This window comes from Ceratosolen solmsi, unplaced genomic scaffold (assembly GCF_000503995.2).
Source record: "Ceratosolen solmsi marchali unplaced genomic scaffold, CerSol_1.0 scaffold1, whole genome shotgun sequence".
Lineage (NCBI taxonomy): Eukaryota > Metazoa > Arthropoda > Insecta > Hymenoptera > Agaonidae > Ceratosolen > Ceratosolen solmsi.
Genome location: NW_011948415.1, coordinates 7,090,643 through 7,113,076, shown reverse-complemented (window position 1 = coordinate 7,113,076; position 22,434 = coordinate 7,090,643). Strand labels below are relative to the sequence as shown.

Sequence of the window (22,434 nt, the reverse complement as noted above, 5' to 3'; positions counted from 1 at the left end):
CGGAGTTCATTTGGCCTACCATCGGGTGCCTTTAAATAAACTCTCTTTCTTGCCAGCCTTTTTCAAATAATAACTCGCGCGATATCCTGACAATTGCTGAGCAAGGTAGGAATTGCGGTTTCGTGTTTCGTGAATAGGCGATCGAATTATCAATTAATACATACCAGTGTTTTTAATATTGTCTAACTAAACACACCCACACACCCACATACTAGAGCAACTCATTATTTTTTCACTACGCCTCATTCAAACAATTGATCTTATATTCGCTTTTCACTCGTTAAAACTTATCGAATGTCTTACTTTTACGTTTTTGCGACTCCTATTATTTTTCTTCATTCATTCTCTCCCTCCCTCTCTCTCTCTCTCTCTCTCTCTCTCTCTCTCTCTCTCTCTCCATATATATATACAAAGCAGGAAGAAATGGAAAAAAGTTTAAACATACGCGCATGCATGCAGTGATGTAATAGGTGTGTATTTTAAATATATGAAGAATTCGTGAATATGTGAGATTTTTCACTTTTAGTCAAGTCTAATCCAACAAGATTTTATAATAATATTTAGCAATTTTTAAAAGTATGTCAATTAAAGTATCTTTTATATAATAATCTGTTAGTGCACGATATCGAAATTACACGAATAATTTTTTACATTATGAGTGTACGTAGATTCAATGTTAGTTCCAATCAAATATGGCTCAATCAAGAATCATTTGACAATTTTGTATTAAAGTATTGGATGGAATGGACTTGGAAAGAATTCACAGATTCACAGATTTTCTAGGGAAAACAATTTTTAATAGACTAAGTATATTACACGAGAAACTGCATTATCATTTTGCAAAGGGTAATTTTCCTCAAACTATTTAATAATTTAAAAAACAATTGTGGCATAAATAATTGGAATTTAATGGCTGTAGAGTTTAAGAATTACATCGAAATAAAACGTAACGATTCAAGATAAAATGTAAGCTTTGAATTCATACACGAGGTTTGTTAATTATAAAAAAACAAATAATAATAATATATAAAAAAACAAATAATAATAATATATAAAAAAAAAATAATAATAACAAACAAACATAAACATTTACTAATAATTTCAATTGCAAACGAGGTTGAATAAATATTAATTCTTCCAGTTTTCAAAAGATTCGGAGATTACAGAAAGGCATGTATGTGGATATCGATTCATAATTATTCACTACACTTACATAAAAATGTGCAATTCTCTTTCTACGGGAACTCCCTCAAAGTTGTTATCTATCGTATGCCTTTTGAATTCTTCTTCCGACTACAGAAAATATTACGATAACTTTAATTCAGTGCAATTTTTAACCTAACTCTTTGGTTAAATTAATAAAATAAAATATCATGATTAAACGTTAAATGACGATTAAATGATACCTTTAAATTTCTCAATGATGGCTTATCTAACTGGATACTGGTCAGATCTTCGGAATAGAACATCATTTTTATTGAAATATGAAACAGTATGAAAAATGAATATTGTATAACCTTTTCATATATCACTTGCCAATCCATGTCTTGTAAATATCACGAATATAATGAATCGAGATGTCAGAATTTTTGGCTAAATTCATATTAATCAAATAGGCAATATTCTAAATTATTTTAATTTCACACCAAAATTATTATATGCATATATATGTGCAGGCACACGGCCCGATGCGCGCACACACGCACACAAACGCGCGCACCGTAATTATAAATTAATTCTAATATGGATTAGTGTCCACTGCGTTGCATTTCCAAATATGCATTGCGATGTAAAAATTCTTATAGTATTGGTTAAAAATCAAAATTATTGGAAAATAATATGGTTGTATGTATTGAAGGATTGCTCACGCCATAATAAATAATAATGTTCAAAGATGATCATATATAAAATACGAAATATATTTATATTTTGATATTAATGTCATATAATTTAGATAAGTATATATATATATATATATATATATATATATATATTTATTTATTTATTTATTTGCGCTGTATAACGATGTGTATGAGTTTACAAACTTCAACGATATAAAAGATAATATTTACAAGAATTTGAAAAATTAAACATTATTTACTTGTATATCTTACTCACTATAAGTTAATCTATCTGGCTTAAACTTGCATTCATAGGATTTTATAGTAACATACGCTTTAATAGACTTAAAACTAAAAAATATCAGCTATATAAGATCGAGAAAATCATCATGAATTTTTTTTTTTTTTAAATTCACAAATCTATGTATTTATTAACTAATGTATAGTTTGTATTACTAAATAGTTCATGCTGGCAAATTTATAAAGTCGTTGGTATTGCCACCACATGATCTTGCGCTTCGAAACTTCATTATAAACATTTTCCATGACAATTAAATTCTTGAAGTAAAAACATGTTTGTCAATAATAATGACAATTTTATCTTCATATACGTATCGCATGATGCTCAATCTTATAATATACACGATTTTATAGCTCTATATTGTTATCGTTACGTAAAGTAAAGTAAAGTAAAGTAGAGTAAAGTAAAGTAATGTAATGTAATGTAATTTAATGTAATGTAATGTAATGCAATGTAATGTAATATTATGTAATGTTATGTAATGTATTATAATGCAACGTATTGTAAATGTAATGTATTGTAAATGTAGTGTATTGTAAACGTAACGTGGAGTAAAATAAAGTAATTACGATAAACTTCGTCTCATTCCGAGTCTTGTCAGTCTGTATACTTTAATTATATTATCTCGTGATCTTTAAATGTCAATTTTATAAAAGGGGGTAAACCGTTCTCGTCTAATGCTATGGAAGCACCCTGAATCACTATATAACAAATAACATCAAGTACAATTAATGCTGCCTTGATTTTTACAACAACAAATGATCGTGTCTCTCACTAAATCATTTTTATATAATACGCTCGCCAGATTAGCCCAATTTCCTCGTAAAATCGGGCTAATGTGTATTTAGGCCGCCCACTCAACGAGGACGAGATTTCTCGGTCGGAAAAATAAGATTCGTCTCCAATAGTTGATCCTGATTATCGTCGTCCTCTAATGCCTCTTTTGCCCCGAGCTTGCGTTTTCGACTAGGTATAGGTCAGTTACAGATAAGCAGACTCCATATACTTGGCATTGTATACTTTTAGTCTCTGTCTCTCTCTTATCTCCCGACTCGTGAGCAGTTTCTTTCGCCATCAAACGAGAGCTACTCTCTGCCTACATCTCTTTCACTCTCACTTTCTCTCTCTCTCTCTCTCTCTCTCTCTCTCTCTCTATCCCTGTCTCTCTCGTTCGACGCGTCGCTGGTATTCGCTCTCAATCAAACGTAGCTCTCGTCGTCAACGACAGATCTCGCGTAGCCCAAATGCCTCGAGGCGATGGGCGCACGAGGTTGCGGTGGCGGCCGGTAAGGCGGCGGTGGCGGCAACGATCTTGACCTACCCGCGACCTTGTGCCTGTCCTCTAGGTTCATGTGCACGGGCGGCAAGTGCCTGAGCCGCGGCGGCAGAGGCGGCGGCGTGTCCGGCCACGTTCCTTCGTGCGAGCCCTCGTCCTCCTCGTCGTACACGTCGATTGTCTCGGCCTGCTTGAATTGGTAGATGTCGCTCCTGTCTCGGTTTCCAAGGGAGCCGTAAATGTCGGCGACGGCGTCGCGATTCCCATAGATACCGCCCTCGGGCTTCTCGAACTCGAAGGCCCCGTTCCGGTTCTCCTTATTTATGTACAGTTCGCTCCGCACTTTCTTGAACTCGTGGCAGTCCGTGCCCGAATGGTAGCTGCCGCTCTGCGAGATCGGCGACTCGCGATTCACGTACAGTTCCGACTTGACCTTTTTGAACTCGCCGAAGCGCTCCTTCTTCAACTCGTAGCGCTCGCCACTGGATAAGGGAGCATCACCGGGATTGGCTTCCGTGGCCTCAAGTAGCCGCGGGTCCTGCTGAGTCGGCCTGTACACCTCTTTGCGGCCCTCGGTGCTCTCCTTTGCACCCTCTTGTCGCCTGTACTCGCGACCGTACATGTCCTTATCATCGAAACGCTCCTGCTTCCGCTGTTGCTGCTGCTGCTGTTGCTGTTGCTGTTGCTGCTGCTGTAATTGCTGTTGCTGCTGCTGCTGTTGATGCTGCTGTTGCTGTTGCTGTTGCTTTTGATGCTGCTGCTGTTGCTGTTGTTGCTGTTGTTGCTGTTGTTGTTGCTGTTGCTGCTGCTGTTGCTGCTGTTGCTGTTGCTGCTGCTGATGCTGATGATGATGTTGATGCTGCTCGTGTTCATCCAGCTTCGTGCGCGGCGTTCGCTTGAGCTGCGCCCTCAGCCAGTCCTGTCTTTGGAAATTCGGATTCGGATAAACGTGATCGATTCCGTTTTGCACGTGCCCGCCACCCGCGGCATATCTCTCCTCCCAATGATGGTTGTAGGGCCGAATGTAGGCCTTGGCGTTGCCGGGCTTCTCGTCCTTCGCTATGGACTTGTCGAAGCTCGAGGTCGAGGCATTGACGGCCGAGTCCTCGGAGCCAACTGGCGATTCCGGTATAAAAAGCTGACAATCCGAGAGCGTGAGCCCGGAGTCTCTCGACAATGACATGTGATCTTTGCGCGGTGGCTCGGTAAGGTCCAGGCTGTCCAAAGAGAGTCCACCTGCTACAGCAATAGGCGAGGACTCGTTTAGTGTCCCCCAGGTAGGGGCTGACTTGCCAAGGGAATTGGTAAATCGAATGGGTGACTCACAGTGTAGACTATCGGTGCTTTCCTCGGCACCGCTGTCGCTACGCTCCTCGCCAAAGAGCTGCACGATCCCTTCGCCGAATAGCGCCTCGCAGTGTCGAATGAGCATCTCCGTGAGTGCGGGGATGGCTCGACTTTGATTGACGGAGGGGTTCTGTGACCAGAGCAGACTGGGGCCGCAGCAGACGCCGAGGTTGCTCGCGCACATGAGATTATGTTTCGATCTCCTGGCTATGTGATGGAGCACGCAGACCAAGTGTGACAGCAATGTGTAATTGGCCTTTGGCAGTCGATCGAGAATGCTGAAACGCGATAGGAATATTCGTGTCAAGGTAGGCCATAGCTCGGCGATTATGGCTAATTTCACGACGAGCGAGCTAGATGCTTATTAGCCAAATTTGAGTGGAAATTGATGATGATTGGAGTGGGGCTGAACGGGTGTTGGGTTGATGAGATAGGGGAGGTGAAAGACAGGTAGAGGTGGGAAGATGTGTCGGGAAGATGGGGGAAGCTATTGAGGTGTTACGTTGTCAATATCGACTGACATCGGCTTCGCATTGCCTTTCAATTTCATAGTTACCTTTTGATCGTTTGTATGGGATCGGCGGAATCGAGACTGGCCATCCAGAGTGGAAAAAGATGGGAGGTCAGCAGTGGATCGGGCAGGGACCTCAGGAAGTCCTTGAGCAGAGCGGCCACCGCGATGATGGGAGCGTCCTCGAGGCAGCTGGGGTCGCCCGTTGATTCTATTTGGTCCCTCAACTCCCGCACGATCCTCACGTTGGCCGACTTGCGGAAGATTCCCTGAGTGAAGGGACCCTTGGCAAAGAGCTGCTGCAACATGACGAGTACCGGCTTGGGTAGGCCGTTCTCGTCGAGCCTTGACAAATTCACTCCGAAGATGCTTGGGTTGAGGGAGAGGGACCTTCGCAACAGGCCCGTGATCTTGGATTTGTTCTTCTTCGCGGGCGATTTGAGGATCGGCCTCAAGATAAAGTGGCAGGTGTCGTGGCCGCTCTTGTTGCAGTGTTCGAGGTCAAAGCCTTCTTCGAGAGAGAGCTTGTGCCGGAGGTTCGAGAGCTTGACAGCGAAGGGTCTCTCGTGGCCGATGAGGGGATAGGGCGCTTCCTCCGAAGACGTCCTCGCCCATAATTGAAACGGCCCTTGGAGGTCGAGCAGCCTCGTTGCCAAATTCACGCAGGCTGCCGCTGTCATTTCCGAGCTCACGGATATCTTCTTACACTGTGCGGGCAATCAATAATTTTACTCCTCGTGTCTCTCGCCTGGTGGAATGCAGTACCGGCTCGAGATTAATTATATGGAAGTCGTGCGTTATTTTAGGGAGGTGTGGGGGGGGGGTCCCGGTCTTCATATCGTAAGATCAGTAGATCTCGGGATCGGAGCTACTCCTCCAATCATCTGTTATTTCATAATCACCGTTACGAAATATTCCTAATACTCGTGCATTTGATTTAGAATTTACGAGTAGAGAAGCTCGGGAAGCGAGCGTCTTGATGGACTATGATAACATACATACACGCGTACATGTGGTCATCTGACAGTCCATTTGACGATGGGCGTAGGCTATTCAAGGCTGTTTGATGATGCAAATGCCGAGTACCGACGAACGGGTATCATTCGAGTATCATGCTTGTTTTGACACATAAAACTCTTGCCCTACCGTAGCAGAGGTGGAGACTCTTTATTTGGTACCTTAACGTGTTTTTATTCCTACTTTATCTTGCCTATATACTCTTTGTCTCTCTTCTCTCTCTCTCTCTCTCTCTCTCTCTCTCTTTCTCTCTATCTCTCTATCTGTCTCTCTACGTATAGATAATATTATATTATAATCTAAGTTTACTTTTCGTGGAGTTTCTTCTATCTTACTCTGCCACACGAATTATTTTATTTTGATAACACGAGCGTTAATGCTTGCACTGACGCGAGAAATCATATCGCATAAGTAATTAGATGGTAATTTTCTCGGTATCATTGTCATTGACCTTTTGGAAAACATTCAAATATCAGATTGACAAAAGCAAGCCCCCCTCCCATCTTCGCGACGTTATTCGTCGGCGCATTTGTAATCTGAAGTTTAGATCATCTGTGCATTATGCGTTACCGTACTCGTTCGATCGCATCGTATCATTGACGTGAGGTTAGAATGAAAAATATCCTCGATATCCTTGATAGCGGAGGGATTATAATTTTTTCGACCTCGTACAATAGCTCCACGCTCGAACGTTTCAATTGAGAAATTTTCATGCGAGGAGTTAAAGAGAATGCAATATGGAAATCTAGATCATGACAAAGCCATGACTGGCTATTATAGCCTACATAAGAACGTGGCAACGGAGCGGCCAATAAGAATTCGAATAAAAACGAGAAATAGGAGGAGGACGAGGCTGCACTTACATATTCCGTGTTGGTCTCGTTGTCGTGATACACGACTTGAATATTCGTCTCGGGTGGCTCCTTCAGACTCTCCTCCCTTACGAGCTCACTGAGTCGACCCCACCAGAGATCTCTTGCGGCTGCGGTCCTGTAAGCAACGAGTCGATTCTTAGAAGCTTTAGCAACCAACGCTACTTACTTGTTCCCTACAGCAGCCAATTCATTTCGGATATTTTAATTTTGTCGCAGCTTTGATGTTACATAAGTCAGAAATTGGTACAGCAGTGCAAATAGAACTCGCAGAGGGTCGAGTACGTTGTTGTTCGGATAGAATTATTATTATTTATTATTAGTGTTATGGACTTTTAATATCCACGGACACCTTTTCTCTTGACTAAATGAACTATACAATGCATATTGGGCCCTGATCGTATAATCGACCAACCAACATTTCATTCGACCCCCCCCCCCTTCTCTTCGCGAAATTTTATCAATACTTAATAAAAAGAAGAGTAGAAAAGGTCAGATTTACTATAAGGTACAATATAATGACAGAACGACCATTCGACTGGGCCGTAAATTGTCGTCGATTACCAGGAAAAGCTTGCAGACTTCCGGGGATGTCTCGCGGCTCTTCCCATTGCTGCTTCATCCTCATTAGCTGATTCAGAATATATGTATATATATTGTTTTGTGCGTCTGTGCGTGTGTATGTGTGTATGTATGTATGTATGTATGTATATATATATATATATATATATATATATATATGTGTGTGTGTGTGTGTGTGTGTGTGTGTGTGTGTGTGTATCGGGAAAATTCGAAGCGAGCTAGCTATGCGCGTTGCCCTTGCTTATATAAAACTTACATGAAGGTAGCGACGACGTTCGTCGTCGGCCAGCCGAGGACGAAGCTCGTTTCCTGCGACTTGTTCGTCTCGGCGACGTCCTCGATGTGGTTAGCCGTCAGCCAGAGCTCGCTCATCCTGACGGATTGCTTCAGCTTGAAGGTACCGCCGCTGCGCGCCTTCGCGATCAGCAGCAGATCAGAGAAGAGGAAGAGGTGTCTCTCTTGGGACTGCATTCCCTGAAAACGTACAGGAGAATGTGTGAGAGATGCCCTCGCGAGCTCCCTACCCTTTATATAATCCACCGCCTTCCGGGAATCCTTTCAAATCCCTGCACATTTATTATCCGGGTCTCGTCCTCACGTGCCACGTTGAATATCGCTCCTTCCTTGTCCCTCCCACCCCCCGTCCGAGTCCCGGCCTCATCTTTCACAAAACTCTCAACATATTTAATGCTTCATTACCCTTTAAGTTGGCCTTTAAGTTTACACGGCAGGTGACCGGATATATATGATCGAAACTATTCACAATGATAAGCAATTACTCATCGTTTGGGAATAAGTGTCACACTCGAGACTCAATAACACGCGAAAACTGTAACAATCATTTTGTTGGCGACTGGCTATTGTTAATATTGTGCTTATGCTAAAATAAGCCGCTGCCAAGACGTGCTCGTTACGTAAAAGGCGGGTAAGATTTAGGGCGAGTCTTGTTAAATTTATGTCACTTGTTCGTGGCAATAATGTCTCGATGAAACATTCTAAAAATTAACTATGCGTTCATATCCAAACTTGCACTTACCGTTGTGAATTGAACGGGTGTCTCGAGCAGGAAGATCCGGGCTGGCGATTTTGGAAGCGACAAATTATTGGCAACGCTGAGGGACTTTTGCGATAGCGCCCTCGGAAGTCGTCCGGAATTCGTTCCGCTCCTTTTTCGGACTACATTCTTCGGCTTCTGGAAGAAGGATGCAATTAATGGGAAGCGTCGAGGTAAGCTTCGATCGTACATCTCTTCACTCGCTACTGCTAGATATTATATGCCAATGTGTTTTATTCATTATAATCGTTTAATTCATTATAATGGCTCATTGCACCTGGCGTACAGCGGGTAGGTCACTAGAGCCCCTCGTTGACGATGACGACGACGACGACGACGATGATGAAAGAGCGACGCGAGGATATTTGAAAGATCGAGGTGGCTAGGTGAAAGCGGCATCGGCTACGAGGATTCTACGAGGCGGAAAATCGTTATACGCCTGACCGATTAGCCGCGCATACACAAATGGCTCACGCTACGTGGCTCTGATCAGTTACAATAAGCGCGCTTCCTGCGTGGAAGGACGCTATATTACCTGGCAATGCGTAATTCTCAACTACGACGCTGATGCCTGCGATTTTTGTCGAAGAAAATAGGGATTGTCCGAGCATAGGCGGAACGAGAGAGGGAAGCGGAGCACATATCGAAATGCCGTTTTAGAACGACCGTTGGCTGCCATGTTGGGTGGATCACAATGATAGTGTATGCTTCTTTGTTTGGGTATAAGAGCACGCGCGCACGCACGCACGCACGCACGCACGCACGCACGCACGCACGAACGCGTACACACACACGTATGCATGTACACTACAGGCGAGAATCGCCGAAAGGGAAAGTTGGAAATTCATCAAAAGTTACAGGGAGCGCAGCTACCGGAGACAAATGAAATTCTTACGCCTGCGATATATGTAAATGCTCGCGAGTTTATGTTTGCATTGCTTTTGTTCTCGAAGCTCCTCGTTCTCGGCTGAATTTACGAGGCTGCCGCCACTGCCGCTTGGCGATTTACCGCGAATCAACGCGAATAAGCTACGGAGAGGTTCGATCGCCGGCTAGGGATCGAAATCTATAGAAATAGCCATCGCGTCTGCGCGTGCTCGGCGACAGGCTCGCACTATCTCCCCCCCTCCCCCAGGTCCCGGTCCCACCGGCTCTTTCTTTCTCGTGTCGTCATTATCCGCGCGCGACCACCGCCAACCAATAACGAGCCGACGAAGTGACACGAGCCCAAGTAGCTTCCGCGCTACTCTCGACGCGCCCCTCCCCGACTACCCCCCCCCCCCCAGCTCATTCTCTTCACCCCTTCTCATCCTTCCACACCACCTCCTACCTCTACCCTCAACCAACTCCCCCCAATCGCCTCTCCTCGCTCTTTCTCTTTGTGCCTTGATTTATTTCGCGCATTCTTTCTTTCATTTCTTCCCTCCTCACTCGTTAGTCCTTTTTTTCACGGCCGTCTAGTCCCTTCGGAGAATGGGATTATACGATCGGGCTCTCCGCGCCGCTTGGAGCTTCATTTTCAATTCCGATACACGACCAGTATACATACTCTCGAATGGCTTTCCTCTCCCCGGCTTTCATTACGTCCCCTCGCTCCTTATTTCCCTGGTTCTCCTATTTTTTCCTCCAACCCCAGCTCCTCTCCTACTCAACCCTCCCCTCATTATTCTCTCTCACCTCTTCTCACCGTGTTTTCTGAAGTCCTCCCGTCCCCTTCACCAATCCCCACTCCCCTTGCTCGCGCGTATTCCGACCGCATGCTTCATCCCCATCGCGGCCCCATTCCCCCTATTCCGCACCGCAACCCTCGCACGACACGGCGTACGTTTGGCCGTTCGTCCTCCAACCCTTCCGGCCACTCGTCGTAATACGTGCTCTTGACAATAGACTCGTAGGACGCGTCGTTCCTTGCAAAAACGCGATCGCGTGCCTCGTACCTGGAACAATAGCGCAATGTGCGTAGATTGGCGAGCAACCGACACCTCGACCCCGCTCTTCTCCGCTCCACTCCTCTCGGGCACTCGCGATTCACTTTACTTTACTCTGCTTCGCTCGTCAGCTGTAATTTCAGAGACATCCTTTCATAATGACGTGCTACGACCTTATCGTGCCTTTATTCAACTTTATTTACGATTTAGTCATTTAGAATTGCCGCCAGCGCACGGGCAGCAAGGGCCGCCTTCGTATAAATCGCGATGAAGGCGTGCAAGGGTGATCGATTGTTCGCGGAGTTTGCGAATCTTGACGACACTCGGCTGGTGCCTTTGATAAACGCGACCGTACTTCCACGAGGTTCCACGAAGTTATTATCTATCTAAAACCGTAGCCGAAGCTATAAATGTTCCGACGAGATATGATTGATGTTGGGAGCGCGTGCATAGTACGCGCGCGCAATATGTCCGCGACCGCTGATTTCGTTGTAAGGAGATAATTTTATTATACAGCATCGACTTAATAAAGCGAAATTGCTTGTATAACGTACAATTAGCATCGCCAACTAGTTTTATAAGCTTCAACGGAATTATCAGAATAGCCGAGACGATAAGCATCAATCATCATTAATCAAGGAGTCAATCCAAGTCCTGGACCAGTACCGATTGCTGCCTCATAAAGGGCGTTAATATCTTTTGTCACTTTTTGTTGAAGGTTGGTCTGTCGAGGCGTTGCCGGGATTCGCTCGAGTTGACTCGCGTCTGCACTAGCGCAATAAAATCTGCCCTCTAAGGGCACACAATTACCGTGGTGAGGACGTCTTGCTCGTGGAGACGCAGGTTGTCGTTGGGGAAAAGTTCCTGGATGCGGTGGAGGTCACCCTCGAGTTGCCCGCGTTGGAGCACCGCGCCGCTTCCGACGCCATTTCCGTTCTCCGCCGACACTAAATTCCTCGCTTCCTGTCCCAGATACCTCTCGTACTCAGCGAGCCTCTGAACCTGAAAGCGAAATTTGAATTCATTACACGGATGCGATTAATGCGCATCAAAGTCCCTGGCAGGACCGAGTCTTTTATCAAACACACGTTCGTTTCCCATATGCGTTTTATCTTACATTATATTTATCTCCAACACACACCCGCGCCTGCACACACACCGCATACACACCACGCGCACGGACACAATTATACATAATTCATCATTCAAAGTCAAAGAGACGGCGAATTTTTCCCTTTTATTTCTTAATGCATTCGTTCATATAATATACGACACGAGGATAATCGCTACCCGAGTAATTGCAAATTTTCATTGAATGCTTATTTATATTGTAATATATTTAAGAGAGTCCAAGAGAGATCATTGTATACCGATCATGATATACCGATGGCCATGGTTGCTATTTGCAATTTACGAATTTTATTCATAAGACCCGTACGTAGAGAATTAATAATTAGTGAATTCCGAGTCTACTTCGATGCAATTTTCGGTTACCTCGGACGTTCGTCCGCAGTAAGCTGATCCCCAAACCACAACATTCTATCAGAATCAACAAGTTATTTATCTTTATATGTGTTCTTGCACCTAAGAGGCTTCGATCCTGTTGACAGAAGCTCACGGGCGCAGCAAACTTTATTAGCGATTTTCTTGATTATATTATTTTCTCAATTAATATCATTAATCGTATTATAATAATCTCAATACAATTTCCGTTGTTATTCATAATGAAGATACTGATATTTTATTTTTAGCTGAAAATCTTATGCAATTTATCAATCATTCTTGGATCTTACATGCGTCATCTAGTTAATGATTACAACAAATCGTTTTAAAAACTATATACATACATACACGAATGCGCGCACGGGCACACACATAACCATATATATCATGTGTTATAAAAATATAATTTTGTTCATAATTCGTAATGCAATATACAGTAAAACTGTATGTATTTGCCCACAGGAATGCAAGTTAATTATAGAAGCGTCATAATTTTCATGGATTTGATGAAAAATAAATAAGCCTATAAATATAGAATATTTCCATGCTTTGAATTATATTAAAAAAAAAAAATTCTGTCAATTCTAGAACGCATTATACATGTTATTGTAGTCGTTGAAGTAAAAATTCGTTCCCATATCAGACTAAAGCCTATTATTTATGCTTATTAGAAATTTTATAGCTTGAATGTGTAATATCGTGTGCCATATTCGCGGGAAAGAGAGAAAGAGAGAGAGAGAGAGAGAGAGAGAGAGAGAGAGAGATTGAAAGATATTATATATAGAATATTTAAATTTAATAAGAAATTGGTACTATATTGTTATAGGTGCGACTAAATGCCGATTCTTGCATGACTGATCCGGAATGATATCTTGTCTTTCTCAATTAAATTAATAATTATAATGATGTTGCATTTCATATAAGTGGTTTAATGATATGGAAATGTGTTGTGTTTCCATTTCAATTTTAGATTCCAATTCGAAAATAGGACTGAAGTTTTTATGAATAAACAGCGGGAAAATTTTGAGGGGAAAGAACGATCGAGGGACAGGTTTTTAACTCGAAGGATTACAAAAATTCGTTAGCTTTATACCAACTGGAGATTACAATCAAAAGATTATGACAGCATACGTTTGAGATTTCGACTGGAAGAGGACGCACGAACGGAGTTGTAAAATTAATCCATTTTACCGTTATACTTTTCCAGTATATTTAGCAGGTAGGACTTCATCGTATATCTTAACCTATAAGCCTCCTAGACATAAGTATATATATATATATATACAGAACCACGTATGCATCAATGCATAGGTGTGGGTTTACAAGAATAATTAGCCGACTGTTCATTGACGAATCGTAGTTATAAACTCAAAATTCTCATCATTATAAATTACTCGGAAATGTATATGTATATATATATATATATATATATATATATATATACTATTAGGAGCCTTCGACCATTTAAATGCTCGAGCGAATGATTAGCTTTAAATGACATGATTGACAAAAAGCTTTCGAAAGACAGTAATGAGTAATTTTTTTTTGAAATGTGTAAAACTAATAGGTAACTCAATCATTCGATTAGAGGAACTTTTCAAAATATAGGCGTCTCGTTATGCGACTATAGTTTTGCTCATTTGCACTGACGTGCTTATAGCCGAGTAAATGTAAAGAGTAATAAAGTAAATAGCGAATCAGTGAATTTGCACGGATTCGAATTGAGATAACAAGAATAGAGGGGCATGGGACGACGTAGTGGCGGTCGGGTAGAGTGAGGGTAGAAAAAAGCCTAGAAAAATAAATGATAATAACAGGCTCTTGTTAATTTTCATTTCATATATTTTATTATGCTATGATTGTATATGTGTACTTATTATTAATAGGTGAGTTCAGTATCAATATTCAATTACCAACTATATAGTCGCGGCATCGTGGGTCGTTATTGCACTTAAAGTGAGCAATCAACTTGTCGATCGACACACGATCAACGTGGCTATTATCGTCAGCGCTTTCAGTATGGAAAATGTATCGAGAGCTCATTAATTAAATTTTATTGCTTTTTTTTACTTTGCGAGCCTGATTGAATTTTGCAGGAAATTTTTCCACCATTGTTTCGAGCGCAACGCACCCGAGAATCGTTTGTTTCGCAAGTGCTCCGTAACTGACTTCGAGCGCGCGGAAAAACATCAACGCCACGATCATTCCTTCGCAACGGTAGCTACAGCTTTATTAATGTTAATTAGAGTAAAGGGAACGGCAGGGGGTGAGGGCGCTGCAACAGCTAGTCGTATTAAATCGAGTGCTGTGCTGGCCGTATTTCCCAATTACAACATCCAGTTGTATTTACGGTTACGCACCCACGCTTCGCGAAGGCAAGCCCCCACAGTTCCCCATCGGGATACTTGCCTTTTCGGCCGAGTTTTCCCGACATTTTATCGGCTTCGGATGCGCACGCGATGCATCGAGCATCCGCATGATTACCCGGGCAATTTACAACTTCCAGAAGTGAAGGTAGAACTAGTCGGAGCTGATTTTGCTTTCGATGCTCGCGACTCCTTTTTACACTTTATATCCTCGTCGCGCGATAAGACATCAATAAAAACCGTAATTGTCGAGTGGGTCTACTCGTGAGGCTTTATTCTCATTACGTCGATTATTACCTCGCGTGGCTTCTCCCTCCGCCCCTTCCTCCCCACCCCCGACACCATTACTGCGTTTCTTCGCAAACGCAGAAACAGACTTATACGATCGTTTCCCATTTTCGTCAAGTGACGACACTATTTTCTCTTTCCTTTATGTCCGAGGGAGATTGAGATAGATAGATAGATAGATAGATAGATAGATAGATAGATAGATAGATAGATAGAGAGAGAGAGAGAGAGAGAGAGAGAGGCATGATTTCGCCATCTCGTTAGGTATTGCTTCGGAGACGTTGTGACGGCCCTCCCACCTCTTCATCTAGATGCGTGGCCACGCGACTTCATGGTTTATTATGCAGATATTCATTGCTTACACGTCTCAAGCATCGCGAGAATGAATTTTCGAATCGAAAGAGTGCACGATTTATTTTTCTCGTTTTTACAATTGTCAAAAATGCAACACCACCGATTTCCTTACACATTGGGCGGGGGGTGGTGGTGATGGTGATGGATCTTTTCCCTTTCCTTAATTCGACGAGGGTTTTAGTATTTTAACGACTGCCGTATCCCCTCCCCAATACTGCACTGAGAAAAAGCCGAAATTCGGTTGCATAGTAATACAGTAAATACGAAACTTAAAGGCACTTTAGAGCCTAATAATTCAGCTGGGCGGGGCTCGAGTGGCGCGACGGGGTATAAAAGTACTAATTTTTGAATAAATCTGTATTTAAGCCTGGATTTTATGCCTTCGGGCGCTCCGAGTTCTGCGCAGCATCCAAATCGCCAAGAGGTAGATCCCCAAAATTATAAACTTCCATAAAAAGCCCCTTGCCGTGGCGCAGGCGCGCGTCCACTCTCACTCGAGAATTTATTCGCCGGAATGCCTCGCGGCTTCTCGTTTTCCGCGCTAAGCTTCGCCAAGATTTAGCTTAGCCAGCGGTGCTATTAATGCCCATTATGAGACTCCCTAAATCAAAATTCTCCAAAATATGCGTAAAAGCCTTTTGCGGGCCGTATTATATGACCATTATACATATACGGCATCGATGCTTCATTCTCTATTCATCGCACTCACTCCAATAACGACCAGCAAAGCATACGCGTCCCTAATTAACGATGAGTGTCGATTAGTCATGGGATATTGAATGTGGTGGGCCTCCTGAGCCACTTCATTATTTCTTGCTCCCGTGACTCATATCTCTCTCCTTATACGTCATCTTTAGTACACATCGGAGAGAAGGATGGATCGACAGCATTGATAAAAAGCTTAAGATGTTGGCGATTTTATAAAAAGAAAAACATTATTATTGGGCATACTTTGATAAGGAGATACCGTATACAAGCAGAATTTAAGCTTCGTATAAATTTTCGAATGTAAAAAAACACGAACACGTTGGTCTTGGAGCGGTAAAAGAGAGACGAATCCTTGCGCTCGAGCGGCATTCGTGGCCATTTTTTGCTTTTGGAGATTTACACGCGGAGGAGAATATCCAGTATCTTTTTCGAATTTGTAATGGTCAAAACTGGCATATCTTAGAAATCGATCGCTGTTGCCTTTATCTGGAATCGCTGCCCGAATCCAGCGACTATGTTAATAATATACCTAGAGACAAGAAAATTTTTAAGACAATGGCACACGTTCACACGGATGAATTCAATTTAATCCGAGTGTCTTTATTAAAGGAGTCTTGCGTGTGTATGAAAAATGAAAAATGTAAGGAAGATATGCCCATGGACTATGCTAGGGACACGCAACAAGATATTAAAGAGAGATAGAGCATGTAAACACGAAATACGCTTAGACACTATGAGCGAAAAAAGCTAATTTGATATATGACAGAAGAAATGGCATGTGGAATTAAACTCTGGTACACTCGAGTGATTTTCGGTTAAAAGTTATCCGTATGGGGGAATAAATTATTAAAAATTCAGCTAGCGCCTCGGGTATTACGTAAATGGAGAATTTGATATCAGTAGGGTACACACATCGTGTTAAGTAAGAAAAGAATCCACAGTTAACGCGTATCAAATGATAATTTACGTTAATTGAATGCGTTGGCTTTCAATTAGACTCGTTGACAATCTGTAATTTAGAATTTGCTGGCTGATGAGAAGGAGCGGCGCAAAGAGCCGAGATTTTTGCTCGAACGGAAATTTGGGTGAGCGGCATTTAAGATATTAAATGAAATTTGCTCCAGCGCTTACGCAGATTCTCGCCCGAGTCCCGAGTCCCGAGTCGATTTACCGAAGTAACTCGCGCACGTTGGAGATGGTACGCTCATTCATTTTCCTCTTCGTTCTCTTGTCTTTTTTCATTTCTTATGGCTCGCCACAGTCCTGGTTGCCTCCTCCTCGCGTAGCGAATGGCGGATCGGCTGCATTCTGGCGTAACTTATCGCTCGACGATGGAGATTTATTTCGTAAAGATGGACGAGGAGAAGCCGAAATCCAGGCTGAGCACTATTATCGAGAGATATGGATGAAATCGAAGGTGAGTCCTGGTGGCGTTGGCGCGGTATAATAGCGCACGATACATCCTGCATTTAACTAGTGTTCACCTCGCTCGCGAGAGGGGATCACGCGTTTGCATATATTCTACAGACGTATACGTGGCGACGGGAGTACTCTCATATTGTGTGTGATCGAGACCTTCAGGAGAGGAGTGCCGACACACGAATGGAGAATGAGATAGCTCACTGATTTTATACATATATAATACATACGCAAACACGAGCGCGCGTTTATAGATGTGTGTACATTGGTGCGTGCACGGGCGCGCGCGCATGTATATGGAAAGAGGGAGGGAGAGAGGATATATTTACTGTTGCGTTGCGGCTGGTTCGGGCTCCCGTCGTCGGTGAAAGGACGATTGGAACGGAGTTTACTTATCGGCCTCGTCGATCACCGGCATTTTCCAGCGCGCCGCACCGCAAGATCGCGGCACTCCAAGCTATATTTACACGTGACTTGAATTTTCCACTTCCCAATGGAATCTTGAGAGTATTGCGACTCATACACCTTTAGCCTTCTACGCACCATTTACCTCCTCTTTCCCCTTCTTTTTTCATAGGCGCGCATACGCTCGCGAGTTTCTCATTCTCGTCGTGAAAATTTTCAACTTCTCTTGTGCTTGGCGTTAAATCGAGGATGGAGACTCTGAATTAAATTTTCCTCACAGCGGTGATTACTGACGTCATACCACACGTCTACAGGGGCAGTTCTCTTGGCGTTATTCAATAACATCTAATGGATTCAGATTAGCCAATTCGAATATTTATCTCGTTACTTTTAATGCCGATAGTTTTCATTCTCTTTTCTTTTCTTTCTATTATACAATACTATTCGTTGTAAAACTCGATCCTACTTAATATCTACAAAACTAACATTTAACAATATTATAACGTTCTGGCATTTCATTTCAGGCACTCGGCTAACATTTAGGTCTTCTTAAAGCAATCATCATTACCTTACTTTTCTTTACTTTATCATGTGATAATAACGAAATTGAACGCGTTGTATTGTTCGATAGCCGAGCACCTGCACCACGTCCCCACAATCAAAGCGAACAATCTCAATTCTTACAAATGAGGCCGCGTAACAATGCTACTGCTATTACTTCATCCAGAACATCTTTGATCCGAAAGTAAAAGTCCGCGTAGCACTCGAAGAGTCAGGATACTCTTGCCCAGAGCGAACGGACTGCTTGTGCTCACATTTTTTCACTCTCATACGTCTCCCTACCTTCGGGTTCGATACAATACGCGCTACGTAACAATGCGTCGTCCTCGGACATCGATATGTCAACGCCGATCAATCAACTCGCCGTCAATCGGCCCACGAGACCAATATACAGAGCAAAGTGCACCTGTATCGAGATGATCGCCAAGAAGCGAATTAACATCGATAAATTGGCGCTTTTGTCATTTGGCCAGTAGCGCCGAGGTCTCGCTATTACAATGAACCACGATCGCCAAAAAAAGCGGATGCGCTCCTCTAATGGTGCAGCCAGGACTTTCGAAAATTCCGAAAGCGCAAGAGGTGGGAAAAGGCCGTGGCTTAGCAGCGTTTCGCAAGGGTCGTGGCGACAGGTGCCTCGGTTGCGTCACTGCCTTGGCAATTTGTCACTCGCTCGGCGCGAGGGGCCCCATCAAGATACGCTCGCGTGTTACTTTACGGGCCCCGTATCTCGGAGGGAAAGGTCGACGAGGAAGGGGATCACGTAGGCCGAATATCGTGGCGCGATCAGCCTCCGCGCGCTCCTTTATTATTCGCCGCGATGCCCCCTGCGCGCGCATTTAAAGCTTATCCCGTTGGTGCTCGCGCGCTGCCGTTTCTGATAAAACGCTAACGGTAATGCCCACCTATTCCTCGCTTGCCCGACTTCCCCTTCCTCGCCGTCCCCTCCTCTACGTCCTCGCGACGCTCCACGCGCTCCCGAAGCCCCGCGCACCGCCGTTCGCCGATGCATCGAAAATCATTGAATTCCACTGCTAATATCTCGCCGTGAGCATATAATATTGTAATTGAAAGGAAGCTCGTCATTAGCCTCGGCGAGCCGATCATTTATCCGTTTATGTATCGCAGCGGCCGCAGAATGCGCTCGTGCTTAATAAGTGTGCGAGCACTTCACGGAATACATATCGAGAGGAGAAAGCGAGAACGATCGCATGTTCCTGCCGGTCGTGTTATTTGCGAGGGACCGAAAAAAGAATTACGAACCCCGGAGCCTGTGTTACGACGCCGCGGGCAACGATATCTTCCCGAGTCGCTAATATGGACCGCGAAATACGGCGATCATCTCGCGAAACGACCGATCCGCATGAGCATGCACGCGTGAACGCTCGACTTCTTCTCATCCCCTGCATCGCTCATTACGTTAGTCAGGCAATATTGGCTGCTTAGGGGGCTCCCTAAGAAGGGGAGAGGGGATCTTCTTATGACCTGTCGCGTGTCAAGTAAATTTGACATATTATCATCGATACTGACGTTAGACTACGCGAGAAGGATCTCCCATCCAAGTACTCGAATCAGGAGATGCAATTGATTTCATGGCTGTAACGTACTCTGCGAGTTTTGAATTGCGGGTGCATCGACGGCATTGGATTAGTGGTAGCTGCTGAGAATTACACTCCCCGTATGTATAATGTAAATCTGGGATCAAGTTGCTACGATCGCGCAAGTACTTGGACACGTTGCAATCGCGGCAAAGCCAAAGTTCAGGTCATTAAAGGTGCTTAATCGAGAGGCAATCGAGTTCATCCGAAATGCGGGAACTGCCTTGGGATTTTACGACAGGGTGCATTACTCGCGCGATTATCAATTTGAAGAAGAGCCTTATGTTATCACGTACTTGCTGGCCAGTTTAACCACGGGGGAAAAAAATGTTTGCCTTATCGCTCGGACACCCGAAATCACACTTTTCTACACGGCTCATCGCACCGCATAGCGCTTGCACCGGCCAATGTTTACTATCTTTCGACTGACGAGCAGTTATAACTTTTGATGAAAATTGATTCTCGAGGGTCGATACTACGATAACCGAGTTCTCTACTTCCGCTCTCCAGAGACTCTCGCTTACACTTACAACTTGCAAGACGTACATTAAATTATTGTGCTCGATTAGCCCATCAGAGATTGTTCCGTAGTCAGCGCATTCACAAGTTGTACCAGACTACTATGGTAATTGGTACATTCGGTCTGCAATATATAAAGCTTGGCCGGAAATGTCTTCGGTGCAGCGAATTGAAGAAAAAAAACCAGCATTGACTATGCTTGCACAGACGGAGTTTTGGCCTTGAGATTCTGCTCCGTAACTCTTAACGGTAAATATTTGCCAGCGCGTTTAGCCGTGCATTGAATCGAGCACCTATGCGAATCGCTTCCGCAAAAAAAAAAAAAAAATATCAACAAAATGAGATAAAAGCGAATGCAGGTCGTTTGGGCATGTGTTGATGCGAGGAAAACCGATACTTTGACCTTCCGCATCGCTCACTGATTTATCTGTCTTCGGCCTCGGCCTACAAGTATCGCCGAACCAACGCGTATCACAACGAATCCTAAAAATAACGGTAATTAATGATTTTCCAATATATGCCAAGTGCAACCTGTGGCTATAATATAGATTGGGGCAAGTATAGGCTACCGTAAACACTGCGTCAAGACTTTCTAAAAGTTTTACTTCGTCCTTTCTTTATTTCCTCTCCCCTTCCACAATCCCCACCACACAACGTCGCACTGACACTGCTCGCCATATCTGTCAGTATGGTGTCGGCATTTAAGTCAATGGCCATTGAGAGACAATGCAAATACGCAGAAATCGCGGTGTTTATAATCCTCACGACTGTATCGCTAAAACAAAATTGCTGCGATCAACGAGGCGCCTTGCGCATGACATATCCTATTCGTCTTTCGTTATAATCCGTACTCCAGCACGCATTATTACCCCGTGCAACAACGTCCTCGCTGCGACATTCAGCGACGGATAATAATCTCGGTCACAGGTCGTATTTGCGCAGCGAAGCAGTCTACATCAGCGGCTCTTGCTCACCCGGAGCATTAACCGCGCAGCAGGGGGGGGGGGGGAACGTTTGCTTGTGATGCTCTCGACTGCCTCAAAAATTATCCCCCTATTCATGATGATGCGACGATCGCGCGTTCAAACCATTCTCAGTCGAGCGTTGTTCATCATGGATGTAACCGACCACGAAAAATGCCAGATCTACACAATTCCAGGTAAACATTTCATTTGCCGGTAGAAAAGATTTATTTAACGAGGGCATTAAGTTACATCCAATGTGCAAATCCATGAATAATATTATGCATATAAGTCAGGATGAAGAGCTCGAAGCAAAGGGTGGAATGATTTAGTTTTCCATTTTTTTGTAACGTCTGTCGTGCCAATTGCCTTGAGACGAGTGGCAGCATAGAGGGAGTACGTGCGAAGGAGGAGCGAAGCGAAGTCAAGAGAAACGTCATTTGCGATTCATTCGTCACGATTAAAAGATCAGAGGACCGTGTAATAAGAAAAGCTTACTTTTCTTTCATACGTAGACCCACATGGAGAGTCGCTCGAAATTTCATCGGAGAGGGACGCGATATTAATGGGAGTTTGTTCGCGCGTCGGTTATAATGACACTCGATAAGCACTCGAAGCACTCGTCCGTGAGGTGAGAATCGATACAGAGGTGAACGAAAGGACGATGTGCGTGAAAAGGTAAGTACGGGGGGGGGTGAGAGAGGAAGGTCTTTCATCTTATCGAAGAATGCGAGCAGTCGCGTATTTATGAAAGGCGAATTTATTTTTGGCCGAGAAAAATAAAAGGAGAGGAGCGTGTATGCATATAACCTTTCAGTCGACGCTGTAAATCAGTTCTTTGCGCCTCGACGATCGTATTTCAAGCGACGTAAATCAAGTATTAACAAAGTTCCAAGTGATTTTCGGCATGACAATGTACATCTGCGGTCAAAAGTTTTTTTTATCCCGGAGAAACGGGCAGTTTAGGCGCTTGAGTCCACAGATCATAAAACGAGGCCCGTGTCGTGGGCCACAGTCTCTCGGTC

At 43.8% G+C, this 22,434-nt stretch overlaps 1 protein-coding gene across 1 annotated transcript in view; it reads right to left on the bottom strand.

Annotated features, from left to right (window-relative positions):
- Positions 1 to 3,267: 3,267 nt before the first annotated feature.
- LOC105368689 (rho GTPase-activating protein 20-like) overlaps positions 3,268 to 22,434 on the bottom strand; it is a 131,004-nt gene continuing 111,837 nt past the window's right edge. Inside the window, exons 2-9 of the mRNA XM_011507758.1 lie at positions 11,540 to 11,731; positions 8,784 to 8,939; positions 8,004 to 8,221; positions 7,157 to 7,283; positions 5,322 to 5,983; positions 4,745 to 5,043; positions 4,292 to 4,657; positions 3,268 to 4,078 (exon numbers count right to left, since the gene is read on the bottom strand). Coding sequence (XP_011506060.1) covers positions 3,342 to 4,078; positions 4,292 to 4,657; positions 4,745 to 5,043; positions 5,322 to 5,983; positions 7,157 to 7,283; positions 8,004 to 8,221; positions 8,784 to 8,939; positions 11,540 to 11,731 — 2,757 coding nt within the window. The 3' untranslated portion in view covers positions 3,268 to 3,341. The remainder of the gene's footprint in view (positions 4,079 to 4,291; positions 4,658 to 4,744; positions 5,044 to 5,321; positions 5,984 to 7,156; positions 7,284 to 8,003; positions 8,222 to 8,783; positions 8,940 to 11,539; positions 11,732 to 22,434) is intronic.